General features: G+C 40.2%; 1 protein-coding gene across 3 annotated transcripts in view; it reads left to right on the top strand.

Annotated features, from left to right (window-relative positions):
• The first annotated feature begins 6,046 nt into the window (after nt 1-6,046).
• hibadhb (3-hydroxyisobutyrate dehydrogenase b) overlaps nt 6,047-20,666 on the top strand; it is a 170,650-nt gene continuing 156,030 nt past the window's right edge. For 2 of the 3 annotated variants that reach the window (XM_041184714.1, XM_041184713.1), the window contains exons 1-2: nt 6,047-6,176; nt 16,060-16,220. In XM_041184714.1, the coding sequence (XP_041040648.1) occupies nt 6,107-6,176; nt 16,060-16,220 (231 nt within the window). In that variant the 5' untranslated portion in view covers nt 6,047-6,106. Of the gene's footprint in view, nt 6,177-16,059; nt 16,221-19,215; nt 19,727-20,666 lie in introns of those variants that run through there. The other variant, XM_041184715.1, reaches the window with a different exon arrangement.

The raw sequence follows: 20,666 nt of genomic DNA, 5'->3' as shown, positions 1-20,666 counted from the left end.
TAGCAAAAGGAGAAGGATCCAGTCTTGTCGGCCAATGCTGGTTACAGAAGATCAAGCTTGACTGATCTGAGATATTTCACCTGGAAACAGGAGGAGCTCCTGGACTGCTAAGGAAACATGACATGGTGTTTCAGGATGAATTAAGGAAGTTAAAAGGCATGCAGGCCAAGATATATATGGATCCTCAGGTGACAACATGTTTCTTTAAGGTCAGACCTGTACCTTATGCGTTGAAGGAGAAGGTGGATGCAGAATTCTATTGTTTAGAAAAACTGGGCATCATCCACTGTCCAATTCTCAGAATGGGCAGCACCCATAGTTCCAGTGGTTAAGCCTGACCAAACCATACGCATTTGTGGGGACTATAAATTGACTGTAAATAAGGCAGTAAAACTGGACAAGTACCCAAGGATAGATGACTTATATGCAAAGCTGGCAGGAGGCAAGTCCTATACAAAATTGGATATGAGCCATGTCTATCAACAATTAGAACTGGATAGTACATCGAGAGAATACGTGATTATTAACACGCACAAGGGTCATTAACAGTACACTTGCCTACCCTTTGGTGTATCGTCTATATGCGCTATTGTCCAGCGAACATGGAGAGTTCCCGAGTGGTAGTGTACCTAGATGATGTTTTGATCATAGGGTAAACCAAGACTGAACATGTGGCCAACCTGGAGGAGGTGCTAAGAAGGTTCATGGAGGCTGGTGTACTGCTAAAGAAAGAAAAATGCACATTTCAAGTGTCAGAAGTTACTTACCTGAGTCACAGGGTGGATGCCATGTGTTTGCATCTGGTAGAACAGAAATTTCAGGCATTAAAAGATGCACCCCCACCATCCAATGTAACTGAACTCAAGTCCTTCCTGGGTATGATCAACTACTTTGGCCACTTCTTGCCTAACTTATCAATTGTGTCAGCACCATTACACTTGTTGTTAAAAAAGAATCACCATTGTTCATGGAATTCACAACAGGAAGAAGCCTTTGTGAAGGTTAAAGAACTGTTGCATCCATTGTGTTTATTGGTACACTATGACCCATTGAAAGAGTTGGTATTAACATGTGATGCCTCTCCTTACGGTGTAGGAGCTGTGTTATCACATGGAATGGAAAATGGCCATGTCTCAAGAACTCTCTCCACAGCTGAGAAGGGTTATTGCCAGCTAGAAAAGGAAGGTTTATCAGTGGTATTTGGAGAGAAGAAATTCCCTCAGTACCTATATGGACAACATTTCACCATTGTGTTGGACCATAAACCATTGATGGGTTTATTCAGCGAGGTAGGGCCATTCTGCCAATAGCATCAGCAAGAATACAATGTTGTGCTCTAATATTATCTGCGTATGAGTATACCTTTATGTACCATTGTGGCTTGCACATTGCAAATGCGGACGCACTCAGTCGTCTCCCTTTGCCAGATATCACTGTACATGCTCCTGTTCCGCAAGAAGTTGCGCTATTACTGAATTTCTTGGATTCTTCACCTGTGTATGTGAAACAAATTAGAAATCAGATGAACAGAGATCTAATATTGTTTAAAGTCAAAGACTTTGTTTTGCAAGGATGGTCAAATTCACATGTATCTGAAGATTTGAGACCATTCTACGTCAGGAACACATTAAGCTGTCAAGATGGAATTTTGTTGTGGGGATCAAGAGTTGTTGTCCCAGCACAAGGTAGAGAACCATTCTTGACAGAGCGTCACAGTGCGCATCCAGGCACATCAAAGATGAAAATGCTTGCGTGAAACTATGTCTGGTGGCCAGTCATTGACAGTGACATTGAAAACATTGTCAAACTCTGTCTCCACTGTTGGCAACAACAGAAGTTGCCTGTTTCAGTTGCCCTGCATCCATGGGAGTGGCCTGGTCGATCCTGGGTTGGACTTCACATTGATTATGTAGGACCATTCTTAGGTACCATGTTTTATTGATTGTAGATGCACATTCTAAATGGATTGGTGTATACGAAGTCAAATTGCCAACATCAAGCACAACTATCGAGAAACCAATACTTTAGCATACATGGCCTACCTGAAATTGTCAATTTTGATAATGGTACAGCCTTTACCAGCACAGAGTTTCAGAAATTCATGAATCTGAATAGAAGCAGACATATTGAAACAGCCTCTTACCATCCCTCATTGAGTGGTTTAGCTGAGAGAGCTGTACAAACTTTCAAATCTGGTATGAAAAGGTTATCAGAAGGTACTCTAGAAAACTAAATTTCCCACTTTCTTCTCAGTTATCATACAATGCCACATTCGACCTTCTGAGTTATTGACGAAATGTCGCCTATGTACATGGTTAAGCCTGTTGTTTCCAAATTTAGCGGGAAAGAACAACAAAATCAGAATAATCAAAAATTGAACCATGATATACACAGCAAAGCTCACACATTCAGTGTAGGTGACAAGGCATTCATGTGAAATTGAAATTTTGGAAGTGGACCTTGTTGGGTTCCTGGAATCATTGTCTCAGTGACTGGTCCATTATCTTTCCAAGTACATTTGGAAGGTAGAGTTGTTCATAAATATGTAGATCATACTTGTGCTGGAGAGACATTCCAACAACCAAATATTCCACCTGTGCTTAACACCGAACTGTCAATTCCTGGGGTGACAGACTGGCATAAAATAGACATGCCCGATGTCTCTGTAGAGTTGCCAAACCCAGAACTGCCACTTCCTAATGATGTGTCTCATGCTGAAATTCCAGATTCTGTCGATCCTGTTGAGGAACCTCAAGTTATAGACCTACTCTGCTCTAGCCGTATAGGAGAGCACCTCAGAGACTTGATCTTTAATCACCAGAAGTTGCATCTATGTGTATGTTGTTGGATATTCAAAAGTTTCCCCGTAAATAGAAATTGTAAAAAAAAACTAAAGGGGTGAAAATGTAGTAACTGAATGTATAGCCACTCCTGCTGTCTATCAGGGGTCATAGGATGTCTGGAAGGCTTTGACCATAAGCCCTAAGCATGGGTAATCTGGGGGGTAGGCTTTCCTGACAAGAGTCCTGATTAAGCATATTAAAAAGCTCTCTGCAATAAAGTTTATCTGTTTCTTGTTGAAATCTGTCTGCTCCATCGAGTCATTACAGATTGGTAGAGGCGTTGCCATGGACAATGCACCAGTTAATGGTAACTGACAGTTAACTGCCAAGCATTGTTTGAATTTTAAACCAGGCAGCTTGACTCTGATTGGTCATGGCATTGATCTGAGGAAAGAACCAGTGAATGGCTATCACTTATTTTGTTTAGCTGAAACAGATGCACTGTGTGTACTTGTTCTTTCTATCTGCAAAGAACTGGGCCTTGTGTATTAATATATGTAGCTTCCAGTCCACGCAAATGTCCCACACTGACAATCTTAAATTGGTTGTCAGCATGCTTTTTAGCACACTGAGGATTATTTTACTAAATTGAGATTAATTTTCCTAAATTGAGATGTGATTTAGCTAAAGTGGACTAGAAACAGCTACTTGAAGGTAAGTCAGTGTCAGGTGGGTGGGAGGCATTCAAAGAAGAGATAGATCTAAATCATTCCATAAATCTCCAGCTGCATTCTCTGAATCCACAGTTCCTATTTAACTATCATGCAGAAATGTTACAAGTAAGGTTGCATTTAGTTTTGATAACTATATCATTAATTGGATTAAAAATAACAAGAATCCAAATACTGACACCTGCAAGATTCTACTCAACATCTCTTTGCAAATTCTGCAAATACACCATTTCCTATTTTTGGTTTTTAGCTTAACTCTTTTTTTTCCAAAACACGACTTTGTCAAATGTTTGTGACAGTCCAAATCTCTTGTAGTGTCACTTTATACTCTGTAACATCTTTAAATAACTTAGGGAAGTTTCCCCCTTTCTAAATCTATACCAGTCATTTTTTTTTTATATTGTATCAACATTAATGGTTCGTTTGATTATCCCATGAAAGGGTGGAAGAAAGACAATTGCATTTATAAAGTGTCAGATATATATTGAAATGTTCTACACATAATCCAGAAAAACTTGGTGTAGCTTGGCAAGAACAAACACCTGGAACCACCTGGTGTGTTCAGGTGTACTGTTGTAAACAGCTGTAATTATACAGCCCACCACTACAGCCTACCAATGATGTAAAGAATAATCTTGGAGTATCAGAAGCAGAGTTTTTTATCCTGTATCAGACAGGGAACATTTCTATGTTATATTTTTATATTCAGATAAACTGGTTCAATGTGAAAACTGGCTTCAGCTAGCTGCGACTGAAAAATAATTGATTTGTCTCTGTGATGAGGTAGTCAATACATGAGAAATCCAAAGATATCCAGTTTCAATCAGCAAGAGACAATCTTTATTGTTAGTGCCTCTGCCTGATTAGATCAAAGTGTGTTTGGCGGCTGGGCCACCCTTCTTTGAAAACACTGATATGCACGGGTCAGCAGTCTGAGGACAACAGACAAAATTAATTATCTTAAATGGCTGTAGCATAAAGGGAGTTTTGTTTTAAGAGAAGTGTCAAAAGCAAATGCACCATTAGATTGTTAGGAGACTACTTGTGCATACCCTATTTGCTTAAGTGTAAGAATATTTCCATTGCTTAACAATTGAGAAGAATTAATTCCAAGATCAAATTTTTGGTTGAACATCAAAGTAAAGTCTGAAATCATTGACAGCCCTCTGTTCTCCTAGTGCCTATGGTCTCAATTACAAGAGGCAGCTGAAATGGGCTATGAGGTCAGTCTCCCACATGACATCTATCAGAAGTTCTGTTATAAGCCATTAAAAAGAAGTGCAAGCAGTTTGGACGGACTCATCGTGTTTTCAAACTGATTATGTATTGCGTAAATTACATAAGAGTGGTTAAAATGAACTCATTCAAGGAGCCATTAAGGAAAATGGCATAGATGCAATTAAGAGGAAACTAATCAAACATAAAGGAATAAATAAATAAACATAAAGGAAATAAACTTGTATGGGATAGAGTGGGGGGATGGGACTCACTGGATTGCCCTGAAGAGAGCTGGAAGGACTAGGCGGGTTTATGGCCTCCTTCTAAGCCATAAGTCGAAAGATATGTTGACAGGTTTAAATGAGGAAAGGTTGGAGGAGGCTTGTGCGGAGCATACATATGGGCATGGATTGTTGTGACAAATGGTCTGTTTCTATGTCGAAAATACTATGTAAAGCATATTGTACCATCTGGCAGTCTTTTTCTGCCCCTGTCTAAAATCTTACATATTAATACATGTTCATTTTAGTTTGTTAGTAATGGTTTGATAGTGTGGCATTTACTGCTTTTAAAATGAGACAGGATAAAGTGATAGGCAGCCTATGTGCATGGTCTCTGGTGCATTGTAAAGTAATTAATGATAGGTCCATATTATTAATAAGCACATGTAAAGGATGCAAGTTTCATTTTATAGCAGGCATCTCTGCATATAGAAATTGCCTTTTTGCTGCTAGCAGTAGAAAAAATTGCCAAAATGAAAACCCGAGTAATAGCATCTGGGGTTAATTTGGTTGTAAACAATATTAAGGAAGAACTGAAGAATTTACAGGACATGAATACTACTCTTGAGTAATGCATGCTTGAACTAATGGAAGCAAACAAAGTGGAATGAGACCTGCTGTGCAACACACTTGAAGACGCAGCAATTAAAGTTAAATATGCGAATGATTTACTACAACTATTGTGGCATTGAAGTTGTACAGCCAAGGCACAACTTTTAAACTTAGGGTTTTATGATGCATTTTCATAACTCGGAATATGAGGCAACAACAACAAATAAAAATCTCTCTTTCTCTTGCATCCGCAAAATCCCATATCTGGTAAATAAATGCGAGCCAATTTTCCCGTAAACTGGCTTTCTGCACGACCAGAAAGCACAATCCTGTAACAGGAATCCCAATGTGCTGTGTTCTTCCCAGAAATCATTCCAGAGGATGTCCCGGCACATGCTGCTCCTGATTGGTGAGTCCTCGTCACTTGGTCGCCGCTTGTGCATTGGCTCCGCTGCTGTCGCTCTGGGTTCCACTTGTCCAGGGATAGGCTGCTTAGACTGGGAATTGCAGGAGGTAGAGGTCGGCGATATTAGAGTCAAGTATGGCGGCTATTATAAGGAGGTCAGCGTACTTCTCCTTCAAGTATACTAAATATGTTCGCTACTGTGTTGGTAAGGCTTCTTTATTTAATTTGTTGACATTAAACTAAATTTAACTGCCGGATTAGATATAAGCAACGTCGATACTGAAGGGCTGAAGGTTTTGCAGGGCATAACCATGAATGGTTAGTAGGCAAAGTGGAAGCCGATGTAACTTAATGACATTGCTGCTGTTTTCTCCGTTGACACATAGAAATTCTCGAACAGACTTGTTTTCCTAACTTAGAATGAAGTAATAAAAATTGAGATCTAGCGTTGGAAATTTCTCGTACATCTTGGAATACACTTGCAAATTGTGGATTATTGCACACCAGTTGATATTATTGATTTTTTGGCATTACTCATCCACCCTGAAAAGTAGTAATATTTCACTTTGTTCAAAATAATATGCAGGACTTAGAGTAACTTTAAATAAATTTGGCTTCTAAAATTTTAACATTTCCATGCGACTGTTGGTATCAGTGTTTGCTCTTGATGGAATTTATAGCATCCTCTTTGCCAAAAACAGAAATCAGTTGCTCTTATTAAATATGGAATTTTATTGGATTTGTTTGGACATTGAACTTGGTAACAAATTTGAGAGTGAATTTGGAGTTTTCAAGCAAAAGACTGCAGAATTGGCACTTAGTGTTGCAAAATTGCTAACAACCATATATTTAAGTTGCATTTTTATTATGCTGATTTTCTTATGCCCACTTTATCTGAAGTTTAAAAACTGAACCTTTTGACTGAAGATACACCATAGAGGGTAACGTTTTTAATGGTACTTTTTCCTACATTTTCTGCTCTGCAGCAAATAGATGCTAGCAGCACTTCATCTAAGCCAAGGACCAATCATCATATGTTCGTCTAAACAAATAATAACAAAAGCTTATGTGATCATAGAGGGCAGTCTTGTTTACCCCTGTAACGACCCCTGCCTGCCCCCACCAACCTTTAATATTCTATGCAGGTTCTATATCCAATGTATTGAATTGAATCTCATTTTCAAATTAATTTATGGTCCTGTTTCACTCCTATGTTTGCAACCAATTCCAGTTCTACCTTTTTCCACCCACCCCCACCCCCGCCCCACACCCTTTATTTAAGTTTTCTGTTCCTTCCCACCGTTTGTAAAAGTGCCTTTAGCTGCAGCATCCTGATATTTTAGAACCTGCTCCCATACCTCCTGCCTCTCTTGATTTTTTTTGAGGCTTCAACCACGATTTTGGTCAACACTCCCAGCATAACTAAACATCCATTTCTTTTCCACTTTCCTCTGTGTAAAGCATTTTAGGGTTTTTTTCCATGTTAAGGTCATCATGTTACACACATTCTTTTTAAATTCTGCGTTGACCTTGGTGATGCCCGTGTGTGGCCTTTTTTTCAACTGTTTTTGGTGTAGAGTGATCAGGAACTCTTGGTGCCAGGGATTTGGGTGTAAAATTTGGTACTGCAAATTTTGCCCCAACTGAGGTCAACTGGTGATTGAACTAACATAAAATAAAAACAGAAAATGCTGGAAAAACTCAGCAGGTCTGACAGCTTCTGTGGAGCGGGAAACATAAATAAGAACTTCAGAGCTGAAGAAGGGCCATACAGACTTGAAACATTAACTCTGTTTCCCCCTCCACAGATGCTGTCAGACCTGCTGAGTTTTTTCAGCACTTTTTGTTTCTATTTCAAATTTGCAGCAACTGCAGTATTTTGCTTTTATCTTAGTGACGGAGCTAAGAATGGCCGCTTTACACAAGCCATTGGGAAAACTTCTCAAAATCGATACAATTTATACCTTGTGCCCATACCACCATTTATCTTGTAAATGCTGGCCATTCACTATACGTTATTGTATTTATATAGAACTCTTGTGTGGAAAAATACTGTGGGAAGGCGATGAGTCACTGAGTCTTAGGTAAGGTAGAATTAATGTAGAGCGGAGGACAAGAAACCAGAGGAAAACATTGAAAAAATTGAGACTTCCAAACATGTACCAAGGTTTCAGTGATTGAAAATCTAAGCAGGGTAGAGGTGAGAAATGTCATGGAGTAAATGATATTGGCAACAAAAAAAATGTGGGGTTTGGAATTCAGCTTTACATCAGGTTGGATGACAAGATTCTGAATGGTCTGCTTCAGACTGAGTGGGTTTTGCTGAGGAGGAGTTGAAGTTGGTGGCAAAGGAGCATGTGATTTTATTGTTTAGCCCAAAATTAGTTGCTTTATTCTTTGCAATCTTTAATGGCAGATACTTTGACTTATCAATGATTTGAAATCAGATAGGTTGCATTGATGTCACAGAGACAGTCAAAAGTAGTAGAGCAGCAATGATGAGTTTCATCAGTACATAAAATAAAGTTGGCTTTGTGATTGGAATTTAAATTGCCAAGGGGCACCAGGTAAACAAGGAATAGAAGGGCCGCAAAGACAGATCTTGGTGGAGGTGCAGGGAGGGAATCCTTGGAACGATGGGAAGAGAAGCCATCAGCAATTACAGATAAATGAGTATTCACATGAATTTGGACAATAGAGGAAAGGTGATGGAGGAGTTGGCATAGTCAATAACACCAAACTCTGCAGGAAGATCAAGAAGGGCAAGCAAGATAATGCTCTCAAGTCATAATCATGGAACAAGTTATTTATAACTAACTAGGGTGATGTTGATTCTGCAGTGGGGCAGAAGGTAGTCTGAAGGAATGAGATGGTCATGGAACTGGATGAAGACAATATACTTGAGGACTTCAGTGAAGAAAGGGAAATTAGAGATGTGACAGCAGTTGCAGGAGATTGGTGGGTTGAGGGTACACTTCGAGGAGAAGGGGTGCACATCAGTTGGGTATATTTACATTCTGAGATTGATTTGTTATGCCCCACTACACCAGTTAATCAGTAACATTTAAAGTATGCCAGACATCTTATCTTGAGATTTGAGTTCTTCATAATTCAAAATTAGTTGCAGCATTATATCAACCTGCATAACTGCAGTGACTACGTTTCAGAAAGTTCTTAATTGGCTGTAAAGTGCTTTGGGATGTCCTGAGATTGTGAAAGGTATAAATGCAAGCTTTTTTTTTGTGTGTCAACATATTAAGAATGGTGGATCAGCATGTACCAGACATCATTATTTGCTACATATACAAAATTATCTTATTTTAATAAAGCCACTTAATATATTATACTTCTTATCTGGAGCTGAAATTGTTGAGCATTTTTCAGTTTGCAAAAATCCTAATCAAAAAAAAACTCAGTGACTTAAACTTGATTAAGACAGATAAATGTAACCTAGCAGAATAATGCGGTGTACATTTAATACTATAAAACTGCAGTTATTAAAAAAAACTGAATATTATATGACTCCCCTTGAGCAGCACTTAACATGGTAAATGTACCAAATTGTTAAAGGTGCAAATGAAAGTACCTGGTATTTTAGTGTTGGGTGCTTGTGGCATCCACCTGAAACTAGTGAAAGCATTTCAGCCTGTGAAGTTTCCTGACCAAATACATGATTAAATTGGCAATCTCAGCCTCTGTTTACTTACAATAGATGCAAGAGTATCATATGTACATGTAATTAAAACAAGAAATCTTAACTTTTATTTCTATTCATTCATGGGATGTGGGCTTCGCTGGCTGGGCCAGCATTTATTGCCCATCCCTAGTTGCCCTTGAGAAGGTGGTGATGAGCTCCCTTCTTGAACCGCTGCAGTCCATGTGTTGTAGGTACACCTACAGTGCTGTTAGGAAGGGGGTTCCAGGATTTTGACTCAGTGACAGTGAAGGAATGGCGATATATTTCCAAGTCAGGGTGGTGAATGACTTGGAGGGGAACTTCCAGCTAATGGTGTTCCCATCTATCTGCTGTGCTTGTCCTTCTAGAAGGTAGTGGTCGTGGGTTTGGAAGGTGTTGCGTAAGGAGCCTTGGTGAATTCCTGAAGTGCATCTTGTAGATGGCACACACTCCTGCCACTGTGCATCGGTGGTGGAGGGGAGTGAATATTTGTGGGTGTGGTAAGTGGGCTGCTTTGTCCTGGATGGGTTCTTGAGTGTTGTGGGAGCTGCACTCATCCAGGCAAGTGGGGAGTCCTCCATCACACTCCTGACTTGTACCTTGTAGATGGTGGACAGGCTTTGGGGAGTCAGGAGGTGAGTTACTCGTTGCAGGATCCCTAGCCTCTGACCTGCTCTTGCAGCCAAAGTATTTATCTGACTGGTCCAGTTCAGTTTCTGGTCAATGATACTCCTAGAATGTTGATAGGGGGGATTCAGTAATGCCATTGAATGTCAAGGGGCGATGGTTAGCTTCTCTCTTGTTGGAGATGGTCATTGCCTGCCACTTCTCTGTAGTGAATGTTACTTGCCAGTTGTCAGCCCAAGCCTGGAAATTGTCCACGTCTTGCTGCATTTGGACATGGACTTCTTCAGCATCTGAGGAGTCGCGAATGGTGCTGAACATTTTGCAATCATCAGTGAACATCTCCATTTGTGACCTTATGATGGAAGGAAGGTCATTGGTGAAGCAGCTGAAAATGGTTGGGCCGAGGACACTATTCTGAGAAACTCTAGCAGTGATGTCCTGGAGCTGAGATGACTGACCTCCAACAACCAAAACCATCTTCCTTGGTGCTAGATATGACTCCAACCAGCGGAGTCTTTTCCACCGATTCCCATTGACTCCAGTTTGGTTAGGGCTCCTTGATGGCACACTCTGTCAAATGAGGCCTTGATGTTAAGGATAGTTCACTCTTGCCTCATCTCAGGAGTTCAGCTCTTTTGTCCATGTTTGAATCAAGGCATGTAATGAGGTCAGGAGCTGAGTGGCCCTGGTGGAACCCAAACTGAGTGTCAATGAGTAGTTTATTGTTAAGCAAGTGCTGCTTAATAGCACAGTTGGTGACCCCTTCCATTACTTTACTGATGATCGAGAGTGGACTGATGGGGCGGTAATTGGCTGGGTTTGATTTGTCCTGCTTTTTGTGTACAGGACATATCTGGGCAATTTTCCACATAGCTGGGCAGATGCCACATTGTAGATGAAGTTGAACATCTTGGCTAGGGGTGCAGAAATTTCTGGAGCACAAGTCTTCAGTACTATTGCCGGAATATTGTCAGGCCTCATAGCCTTTGCGGTATCCAGTGCCCACAGCCGCTTCTTGATATCACGTGGAGTCAATTGAATTGGCTAAAGACTGGCATCTGTGATGCTGGGGACCTCCAGAGGAGGCCGAGTTGGATCATCCACTTGGCACCTCTGGCTGAAGATTGTAGCAAATGCTTCAGCCTTAATCTTTTGCACTGATGTGCTGGGCTCTCCCATCATTGAAGATGGGGAAATTTGTGGAGCTGCCTCCTCCAGTGAGTTGTTTAATTGTCCACCACTATTCACAAGTGGATGTGGTAGGACTGCGGAGCTTAGATCTGATCCGTTGGTTGTGGGATTGCTTAGCTCTGTTTATCACTTACTGCTTACGCTGTTTGGCATGCAAGTAGTCCTGTGTTATAGCTTCACCAGGTTGACATCTCATTCTTACGTATGCCTGGTGTTGCTCCTGTCATGCCCTCCTGCACTCCTCATTGAACCAGGGTTGATCCCCTGGCTTGATGGTAACGGTAGAGTGGGGGATATGCTGGGCCACAAGGTTGCACATTGTGTTCGATTACAATTTTGCTGCTGATGGCCCACAGCACCTCATGGATGCCCAGTCTTGAGTTGCTAGTTCTGTTTGAAATCTATCCCATTTAGCATGGTGGTAGTGCCACATAACACAATGGTGTGTACCCTCAATGTGAAGGCAGGACTTCGTCTCCACAACGACTGTCCAGTGGTCACTCCTTCGGATACTGTCATGGACAGCTGCATCTGTGGCAGGCAGATTGGTGAGGATAAGGTCAAGTATGTTTTTCCCTCTTGAAGGTTCCCTCACCACCTGCCACAGACCCAGTCTAGCAGCTATGTCTTTTAGGAGTCAGCCAGCTTGATCAGTACTGGTGCTACCGAGCCACTTTTGGTGATGGACATTGAAGTCCCCCCACCCAGAGTACATTCTGTGTCCTTGCCACCCTCAGTGCTTCCTCCAAGTGGTGTTCAACATGGAGGAGCACTGATCTATCAGCTGAGGGAGGGTGGTACATGGTAATCAGCAGGAGGTTTCAGTGTCCATGTTTGACCTGATGCCATGAGACTTGGGGTCCGGAGTTGATGTTGAGGACTTCCAGGGCAACTTCCTGTCGACTGTATACCACTTTGCCGCCACCTCTTCTGGGTCTGTCCTGCTGGTGGGACAGGACATACCCAGGGTGGTGATGTTTGGGACATTATCTGTAAGGTATGATTTAATGAGGATGACTGTGTCAGGCTGTTGCTTGACTAGTCTGTGAGACAGCTCTCCCAATTTTGGTACTAGCCCCCAGATGTTAGTAAGGAGGACTTTGCAGGGTGAACAGGCTGAGATTTCTGTTGTCGTTTCCGGTGCCTAGGTCACTGCCGGGTGGTCCATCTGGTTTCATTCCGTTTTACTACTCCTGCATGCTCCTGTATGTCCATCACATTTCACATGGTACATTTTGTGACTTTGCAATCTTTAAGAAAATAGAAAGCCAAGCTCTTCATCCTGTGATTTTCTGACTTGGAACCTGAAATCCGTAAGGAATTTACTGATCAATAATTAACCTCAGTATTTTACAAGCAGTTAGAATTCCCATGATTTCCACAGAGCACTTGAGCCTTCATGCTAGTGACCTTCAAGGGACAAGTCAGAAAAACACCTGATGAAATGCTTGGCCTAACTTTTTAAATGTAACCATTATCCTGAACCTGATCCCAGGCTGTTCATCACAGAAACTTGTCTGTTAGGACATAATCAAACCTTGATTTCAAAATGCAGAGCAATTATAAATTGCAGCCTTAAAACAAAACACACCTACACTTCAGCAGTAGCATCCTACATGATGCTTTTTGTGGTATAGACAGAAAATCCTCTGACTTTCTGTAAATTGCATCACAGGAGAGCCACTAAAATCTTGGTTCAAACTGAGTAACTAGGTATTGCTGGCAGGTTTGTTCCAGCTGCAGATTTCTCTCAAACTGTGTACAGTCGTCTGGATTGTAAACCACGTTGGTTTCAAAAAAAACTTCTTCCTCTAATCCCAGGGTAAAATAAAACGTACACCTCAAATTACTGCTGACCAAGCTAATTGGAAAAGATCAAAAATGCAGGTGCACTTACTGACTATGAGCTTATAAACAATGTCCAAACCTGGGTGATGAAGAACTTTGATTCAGGTTATTCAGTTGTTGGAGCAAACCACTGATGCTGTTATATTGACCAGCTAATGGGGACTCTCTTCAATTGTGTTCTACCAAACTCAAATGACTGGCCAGTGTAACTAGCTTAAATGCCATTTAAACATACTTTTTTCCCTCAGTGTTTGCCTACTATAGAGGGAGAGGAAAATGATGGACTTAATTTGACACTTAACACTTTTTTTCTTGGTGAGATTTCCAATTTTAATAGGCAAATATTCAGCTTTCACAGAATCTCGCAATTGTTACAGCACACAAGGAATAAATATTTTTCCTTTTACCCTGTACATCTATGAGCTCGGTTTTTAAATTAAAATTTACATCCCAGTTAAAAATGGGAATTTAGATTCATGTTGCTTTATTGATTGAAAGAAAACTGCAGCTTCATATCATCAACAAAATAGTTTGAATTGTCATTTCAGTTGGGTGTGTTGCTTTGTGTTGTCTTATCTCTGTTCCAAGTTAGAAGATTGTAAATTCAAATCCCACTTCAGAACAGGAGCATGCAATCTCGGCTGACACTCCAGTCCACTGATGTTGTGTTGCAATGTTCAAGATGCTGTCTTTTGCATAAGACATTAAGGTATATTTACCTGTACCAGTGCTTCAAATAGATATTGAAAATCTCATGACAATAGTAGACAATGTGCTAGCCTCCATTCCTCCCTCAATCAACACCATCAAAGCAGATTAACTGATAATGTATTTTGTTTCAATTGTGGAATATTTCTGGCTGGCTGTCACATAACTTACTGCAAACTATTGTTTGTGAAGTGTTTTGGCATAATTCTTTATGCAGTGAGCTTTCAGTGGGTATAGTGACTGCTTCTGAACTGTGGAAATTTATAGCAGTACTGCAAAGAATATTTTCCCAGCTCAATTTAATAAATTGCTATTTAATTAGGTGAAGTACAGAAATGATACAAAGCATTTTAAACATTGGGTTGAGGCACTAGCTGTTTTGGCGTAGTTTAGGTAGTTTAGCTTGTGTGACTGCCACATATACTTTAAATCTTAACACTTATAATTGGGTTTTAGGCTACAATCCTGTCTTTCTGTTCTGCTATTCCCGTGTTAAATGGGATTGCCACAATTCTGGTTGAACAGCCTTTCTCCATCTTCGTTCATGTCAATCATCATTTTTGGATTTGGTCAGTGCTTTACTGCCAGATGCCCTCCTTACTGCTAACCCTCCCCATATATCCAGGCTGGAGACTGGCAGTGATTGGGCAACAATTATCTGTTATATATATATATTAAAAAATGCTGAGTGGCAAACATTCCAGCAGCATTGCACCTGTCAGTGTTGTCATATTATGTGGCTTAACATTAGGAGGGAGTCTGGCAACAGTTATGTGACTGGCTACTGTTTTCTCCCTTCTGATCCTCCTGCTCTAGCCTGTGTCCTATTATCCCCAGACCTTCTAACCCTCCTTGACCTAAACACTGCAGTTGGACTTGACTCTTTGGATGCCATGAGAGATGAATTTGTGTAAAATATTAAGTTATTTGAACATATTTGTAAGTAATTACCCTCCTCTATTTTAATACATTCTGTTTTGATGTATTCATTTTCAGTTCTCCAGTTCTTCAATATTTTTGCTTAAGATTTGTGTAAATCGATTTGTTTTAGATGATTCCTATTCATGTGTTGAGAGAAGAGGAACTAAAATGATTCATACTTTGGTCTTCAGAGGGTCACAGAGCTGAAATTAGTTTTATTGGAGAAAAAAATTGAGAACCTCTGTGTTTATGTGGTCTTTTATAATGAAAAATGTGTAGGTAAACAGCCTATTTGGCTGCTAATCACTGACCATGGAAAAGAGTATGAAATTAGTGAGCCTTGAGTGAGTGTAAAACAGCACAGCCCATACCTTTTTCTGTGAGGGCCACTTAAATGCATGCTATCCTTGCAGTCTGTATATAGTTTCTAAATCAATGTGCCTATTAACTTGTCTGTATCACAAGCTATAGATATTGACTGAGATTGTTGTAGCGATTTGAAGATTTATTTATCAATGAGGCAATAGCACTAAAAACTTCTTTTCCCAACTCTTGGGTCCACAGAATTCAAACAGGACAAAGAAGGAAATAAGAAATATAATACAATTAAAAACTAGGTTGTTTGAATTTGTTTCTAGGATCAAATTGCTGGGGCCAGTGGACCATGTTATTAGATTTAGACTGTGGATTAAAGATTAGGAGATTATTTTTCTGAAAGTGAAGTTGATGGTATGGAATAGTTTCCTATGAAAAACAATGAGTTATGCTGATTAACTCCTTTTAAAGAAATGGGAAAATATTTGTAAGGACATGCATAGAGGTGGCTGGGACTGAATGAGTCACTGTAGAAATGAACAGGACAGAGTTGTAAGTGGAGTTGTTAAACTGAATGAATTAAAAATTGGCTAATTTAGCATAAAGAAGTTGACCTGCACCGCACCCCCCCCCCCAATCTGTATTTTAGTACTATTTCAGATAATGGCTCCTTGCAAACCAAGACAGCCATGTTTTTTTTGCTCTCATTATGTACTAACTTTTTGTTTGGTAAAGTTTGACTGTAATTTGCAAAATATGAATTGCATTGCTCTGCCGTCATTAAAAATGATTAATCTGATAGTGTCTTCCAGATCAATGGCCTCGAAAGCCCCAGTGGGATTTATTGGGTTGGGCAACATGGGTAATCCAATGGCAAAGAACCTCATAAAGCATGGCTATCCCATTATTGCTGCAGATATCTTCCCAGAGTCGTGCAAAGAAATACAGGATTTAGGAGCACAGGTAATTAGATTAGTATTTAATTTTAATGAATCATGTTTATTGTGACAACCAGAAGCGAATCATGATTTATCTTGTTATTTTGCAAATCAGTCCTACTTCCTAATTTCACATTATGAATCAGTTGTTATTGTAGATAAAGTAAGCCTGGATGAGTTTCGTACAACGATAATTAAAGAATTGGCTAGCTAAATCACTGAGCTGCTTGCCCCTTCTGTTTAGGGAATCAGTGCAAATGAAGTCAGTGCCTGAGTTTTAGATAGTGACTAACAGAAGACCATTCTTAAAAAGGTTTATATCAAGATCATATGCCATTATTTGTGGGTGAAGGTATTAGAAGAAATCCCAAAATTAGATTTGTTGTAGTGGGGGGAAGCTGGGTTAATACCTGACTGGAAGCTGCAATATTTGTGTAATTTCACATACTTCTACAGACAATGGAACTTTGCTTGGGGCTTGTTTTGCATTTTGTTTTAACTGCATTCCAAGAGGTTATTTTGCTTTTAATTCTTTCTATTCAAAGAAATAAGTACAATTTGAGGAATAGTACTGTTTAAAACGAAAAAATTATTGTTCTGAAAAGAAATTCTCTGCTTATCCTTCTCCAAAGAGCAATGGCTCACTTGAAAACAGTTCTGCAAGTGCCAGAAGACCTCCAGAAAGTTGACAAACTTACAGTCCTTTAAGTGTGAACCTGGATCGTGATAGCTGGAAGTCCCAGTCTGCCCCATCAGGTGGATGTAAAAGATCCTATGACACTATTTCAAAGAAGAGCAGGGAATTTATCCCCAGGTCCTGATCAATATTTATCCCTGAGCCAACATTACAAATACAGAATGTCTGACCGTTTTCACCTTGCTTTTTGTGGGAACTTGCTGTGCGCAAATTAGCTGCCATGTTTCCTCCCTTACAACAGTGATTGCACTTCAAAAGTGCTTCATTGGTTGTAAAGCATTTGAGAGGCCCAGTGGTCATGAAAGGTGCAATACAAATGTAAATAATTCTTTTTACTCCAAAAGTTGATCTTCATATCTTAAACTATGACGAAATAACCCTTAATAATCTAGATTCCAGGGAAGACAACCCTAGTTTGTATAATCTCTCATTGTAATTTAACCTTTGGAGTCCAGCTATCATTCTGGTAAATCTATGTTGCACTCTCTCCAAGGCCAGTATATTCTTCCTATGATGTGGTGACTAGAACTGCTTATAGTACTCTGAGGTGTGGTCTGACCAGGGCTTTGTATATTTGAAGCACAATTTCTACCCTGATGCATCCTATTCCTCTAGATATGAAGGCAATTAATTCCATTGGCCTTTTTAATTATTTTCTGTACTTGTTCGTGACATTTTAATGACCTGGACATCTAGGACTCTTAAGATCTAATACACCATTTAGAAAATACCCTGTTTTATCCTTTTTAGATCCAAAATGTATGAACTTTCATTTGCTTACATTGAAATCCATTTGCCACAGTTTTACCCATCACTTAATCTACCAATATCTCTTTGTAACTTTCTGCTTCCACCTACACTGTTCACAATGGGTTTGTGGGTTTTTATTCCATCACTTAATTTGTCAGTAAATCTGGTGAAAGTTGAACCTTAACACCGATCTTTGCGGCATACCACAAGTCACATCAGTACCTGCCCACAATCCCTGGTCTCTGGCTTTTGCTCAGCCAGCTTCCTAACCAAGTCAATAATTTGCCTTGAATTCCATGAACTTCAATTTTAGCTATGAGTATCTTATGAGGGACTTTATCATTAGTCTTCTGGAAGTCTATTTAAATAACATCCATGGATATTCCCATGTTCACTACTTTAGTCACCTCTTCCAAAAATTCCTTCAGGTTTGTCAGATATGACATTTACTAATTCATGCTGTCTCTCACTGATCAGCTGGTGTTCAGTCACCCTATCCTTAATTATAGACTTACATTTTCCTGACAACAGATGTTAGGCTAATTGGTCTATATTTCCCTAGTTACCCTCTGTCACCTTTCATAAATAGAGTGACGTGCAATTTTGCAACCTAAAGGAACGGTTTCTGAATGGAGAGAACTTTGGAATGGCCTCTCCCGTTCCCTGACCCTTTCTCTCGCTGCCAATCCTGCAACTTGTGCCCTCTCCTGCTCCCTGTCTCTTGCTGATCCTTGCACTCACTAAACATCCCACTCCCCGATCCTCCTGCTTGCTGCTTCCCTCTCCTGAACCCTCAGTGTGAGTGAGGGTTCTGGAGATGAGTAGTGAGAGGCAGGAGGAGCAGCTTTTGACTTGTGGAATCAAATCTTGCCATCCACAAACTCCCACCTATTGCAGTTCAGATGCACAACCTGCTTTAACATTTATTGGCTAGATATAAGTATAAATAAAAATAATTTAGATTAACTTATATCTAGCCTGTAAATATTCTGTCCAAGTTTTTCTTTTTCTACAAATTAACTTGCACTAAGCAGTGGACAAAAATTTTAAAGACTTACCATCTCAGGTTCCAATATAAGTAATTCAAAGTTTAAAAGGTGAATATAAAATCAGTACCTTCTGCCTGCTCTGTACTGAATTTCCACATGCACCATTCAGCATTCTGTTAATGATGATGTACTTAGTTCTGCGATCACTCTATGCTCCTCACTCTATTGCTGGTACAGCCTTGAATTGTCTGTAACTTCCTTCCCAGACACCACCATTTTGCTTTCGAGAAGGTCTTTCAATCATTTGGTTACCTCTGTCAATTCTTCTGTAATAACTTGGCATGGGTACCTTTTTTATTCTTTTCTAAAGCACCTTCGGGGAAGGTAACACAGTGGTAATGTTACAGCATTAGTAATCCAGAGATTTACTTTTGAAGACACACATTCAAATCCCATCACAGCAGCCGATGGAACTTAAATTGAATTAATTAATAAATGTGCAATAAAAAGCTGGTCTCAGTAATGGTGACCATGGAACTACAGAATTGTCATAAAAACATATTTGGTTTGTTAATGTCTTTCAGGGAAGGAAATCGGCTGTCCTTACCTGGTGTGGCCTGTATGTGACTCCATAGGAACATAGGAGCAGGAGTAGGCCATTCAGCCCATCGAGCCTGCTCTGCCATTCTATATGATCATGGCTGTTTAACCATGTCATTGATATTTAGAAATCTGTGTATGTTTAAAGATGAGATTGACAATGTCTGAGATTCCACAGCCCTCTGGGGTACAGAATTCCAATGATTCACAACCTCTGAGTAAAAATACTTTTCCTCATCTTGGTCCTAAATGGCTTCTCCCTTATTTTGAAATTATGTCCCCTGGTTCTAGACTCCCCAACCCAGGGAAACATCTTACCTGCATCCACCCTGTCTACCCCTTTAACTATTTTGTAGGCTTCAATCAGATCACCACTCCTCCATCGAAACTCTCGAGAATACAGGCCCTGTTTCACCAATCTCTCTTCCTATGACAGTCCTCCCATCCTGGGAACCTTTGGTGCACTCCCTCGATGGCAATAATATCTTTTCTGAGGTAAGGAGACCAAGACTGCGCACAGTATTCCAGGTGCGGCCTAATCAAGATTCTATAGAATTGAAGCAACACTTTGCTGCCCCTGTACTCAAATCCTCTTGTGATAAAGGCTAACATACCATTAGCCTTCCTAATTGCCTGCTGCATCTGCATGTTAGCCTTCAGTGACTTATTGTTGAGGACACCCAGGTCCTTTTGTACATCTACACTTTGTAATCTCTTACCATTTAGGAAATACTCTGCACATCTGGCCTTTCTACCAAAGTGGATAACCTCACATTTTTCCACATTGTATTCCATCTGCCATGTTCTTTCCCACTCACTAAGTCTGTCCAAATCCTCTTGAAGTAGCTTTGCAACTTCCTTCAATACACTTTCCCACCTGGCTTTGTGTCGTCCATGAACTTGGAGATATTACATTTGGTCCCCACATCCAAATCATTGATATATATTGTGAACAGCTGGGGCCTGAGTACTGATCCACGTGGTACTCCAGCAGTCATAGCCTGCCAATGTGCAAATGACCCATTTATTCCCACTCTGTTTTCTGCCTGTTAGCCAATCCTTACTCCAGAAGCACAGCAATGTGGTTTACTCTTACTGTACTCTGAAATAGCCGAGCAAGCTATTCAGTTGTTTTAAACTGCTGCAGAAAAGTTGAATAAGAATAAAATTGGGGGAAACCCTGGAATCGACCGAGGCATACCCTGCCCAGTTGAACATGAAAAGTCCTCCTCGCTAATATCTGAAGACTTGTGCCAAAATTGGAAGAGTTGTTCCAAAGACTAGTCAAGTAACAGCCTGACATTGTCTGTAAGATGTGTTTTGGTGCTTATGACTATGTCCCAGACTTCTCCATAACCATCCATGGATGTGTCCTGTCCCATTGGTAGGACAGACCCTCCAGAGGTGGCAGGACACAGATATACTGTTGGGAGGG

The sequence above is a fragment of the Carcharodon carcharias genome, chromosome 3 (assembly GCF_017639515.1).
Source record: "Carcharodon carcharias isolate sCarCar2 chromosome 3, sCarCar2.pri, whole genome shotgun sequence".
Classification (NCBI taxonomy): Eukaryota; Metazoa; Chordata; class Chondrichthyes; order Lamniformes; family Lamnidae; genus Carcharodon; species Carcharodon carcharias.
The sequence above is the reverse complement of the archived record's forward strand: the minus strand, read 5'-3'. Positions and strand labels throughout refer to the sequence as shown.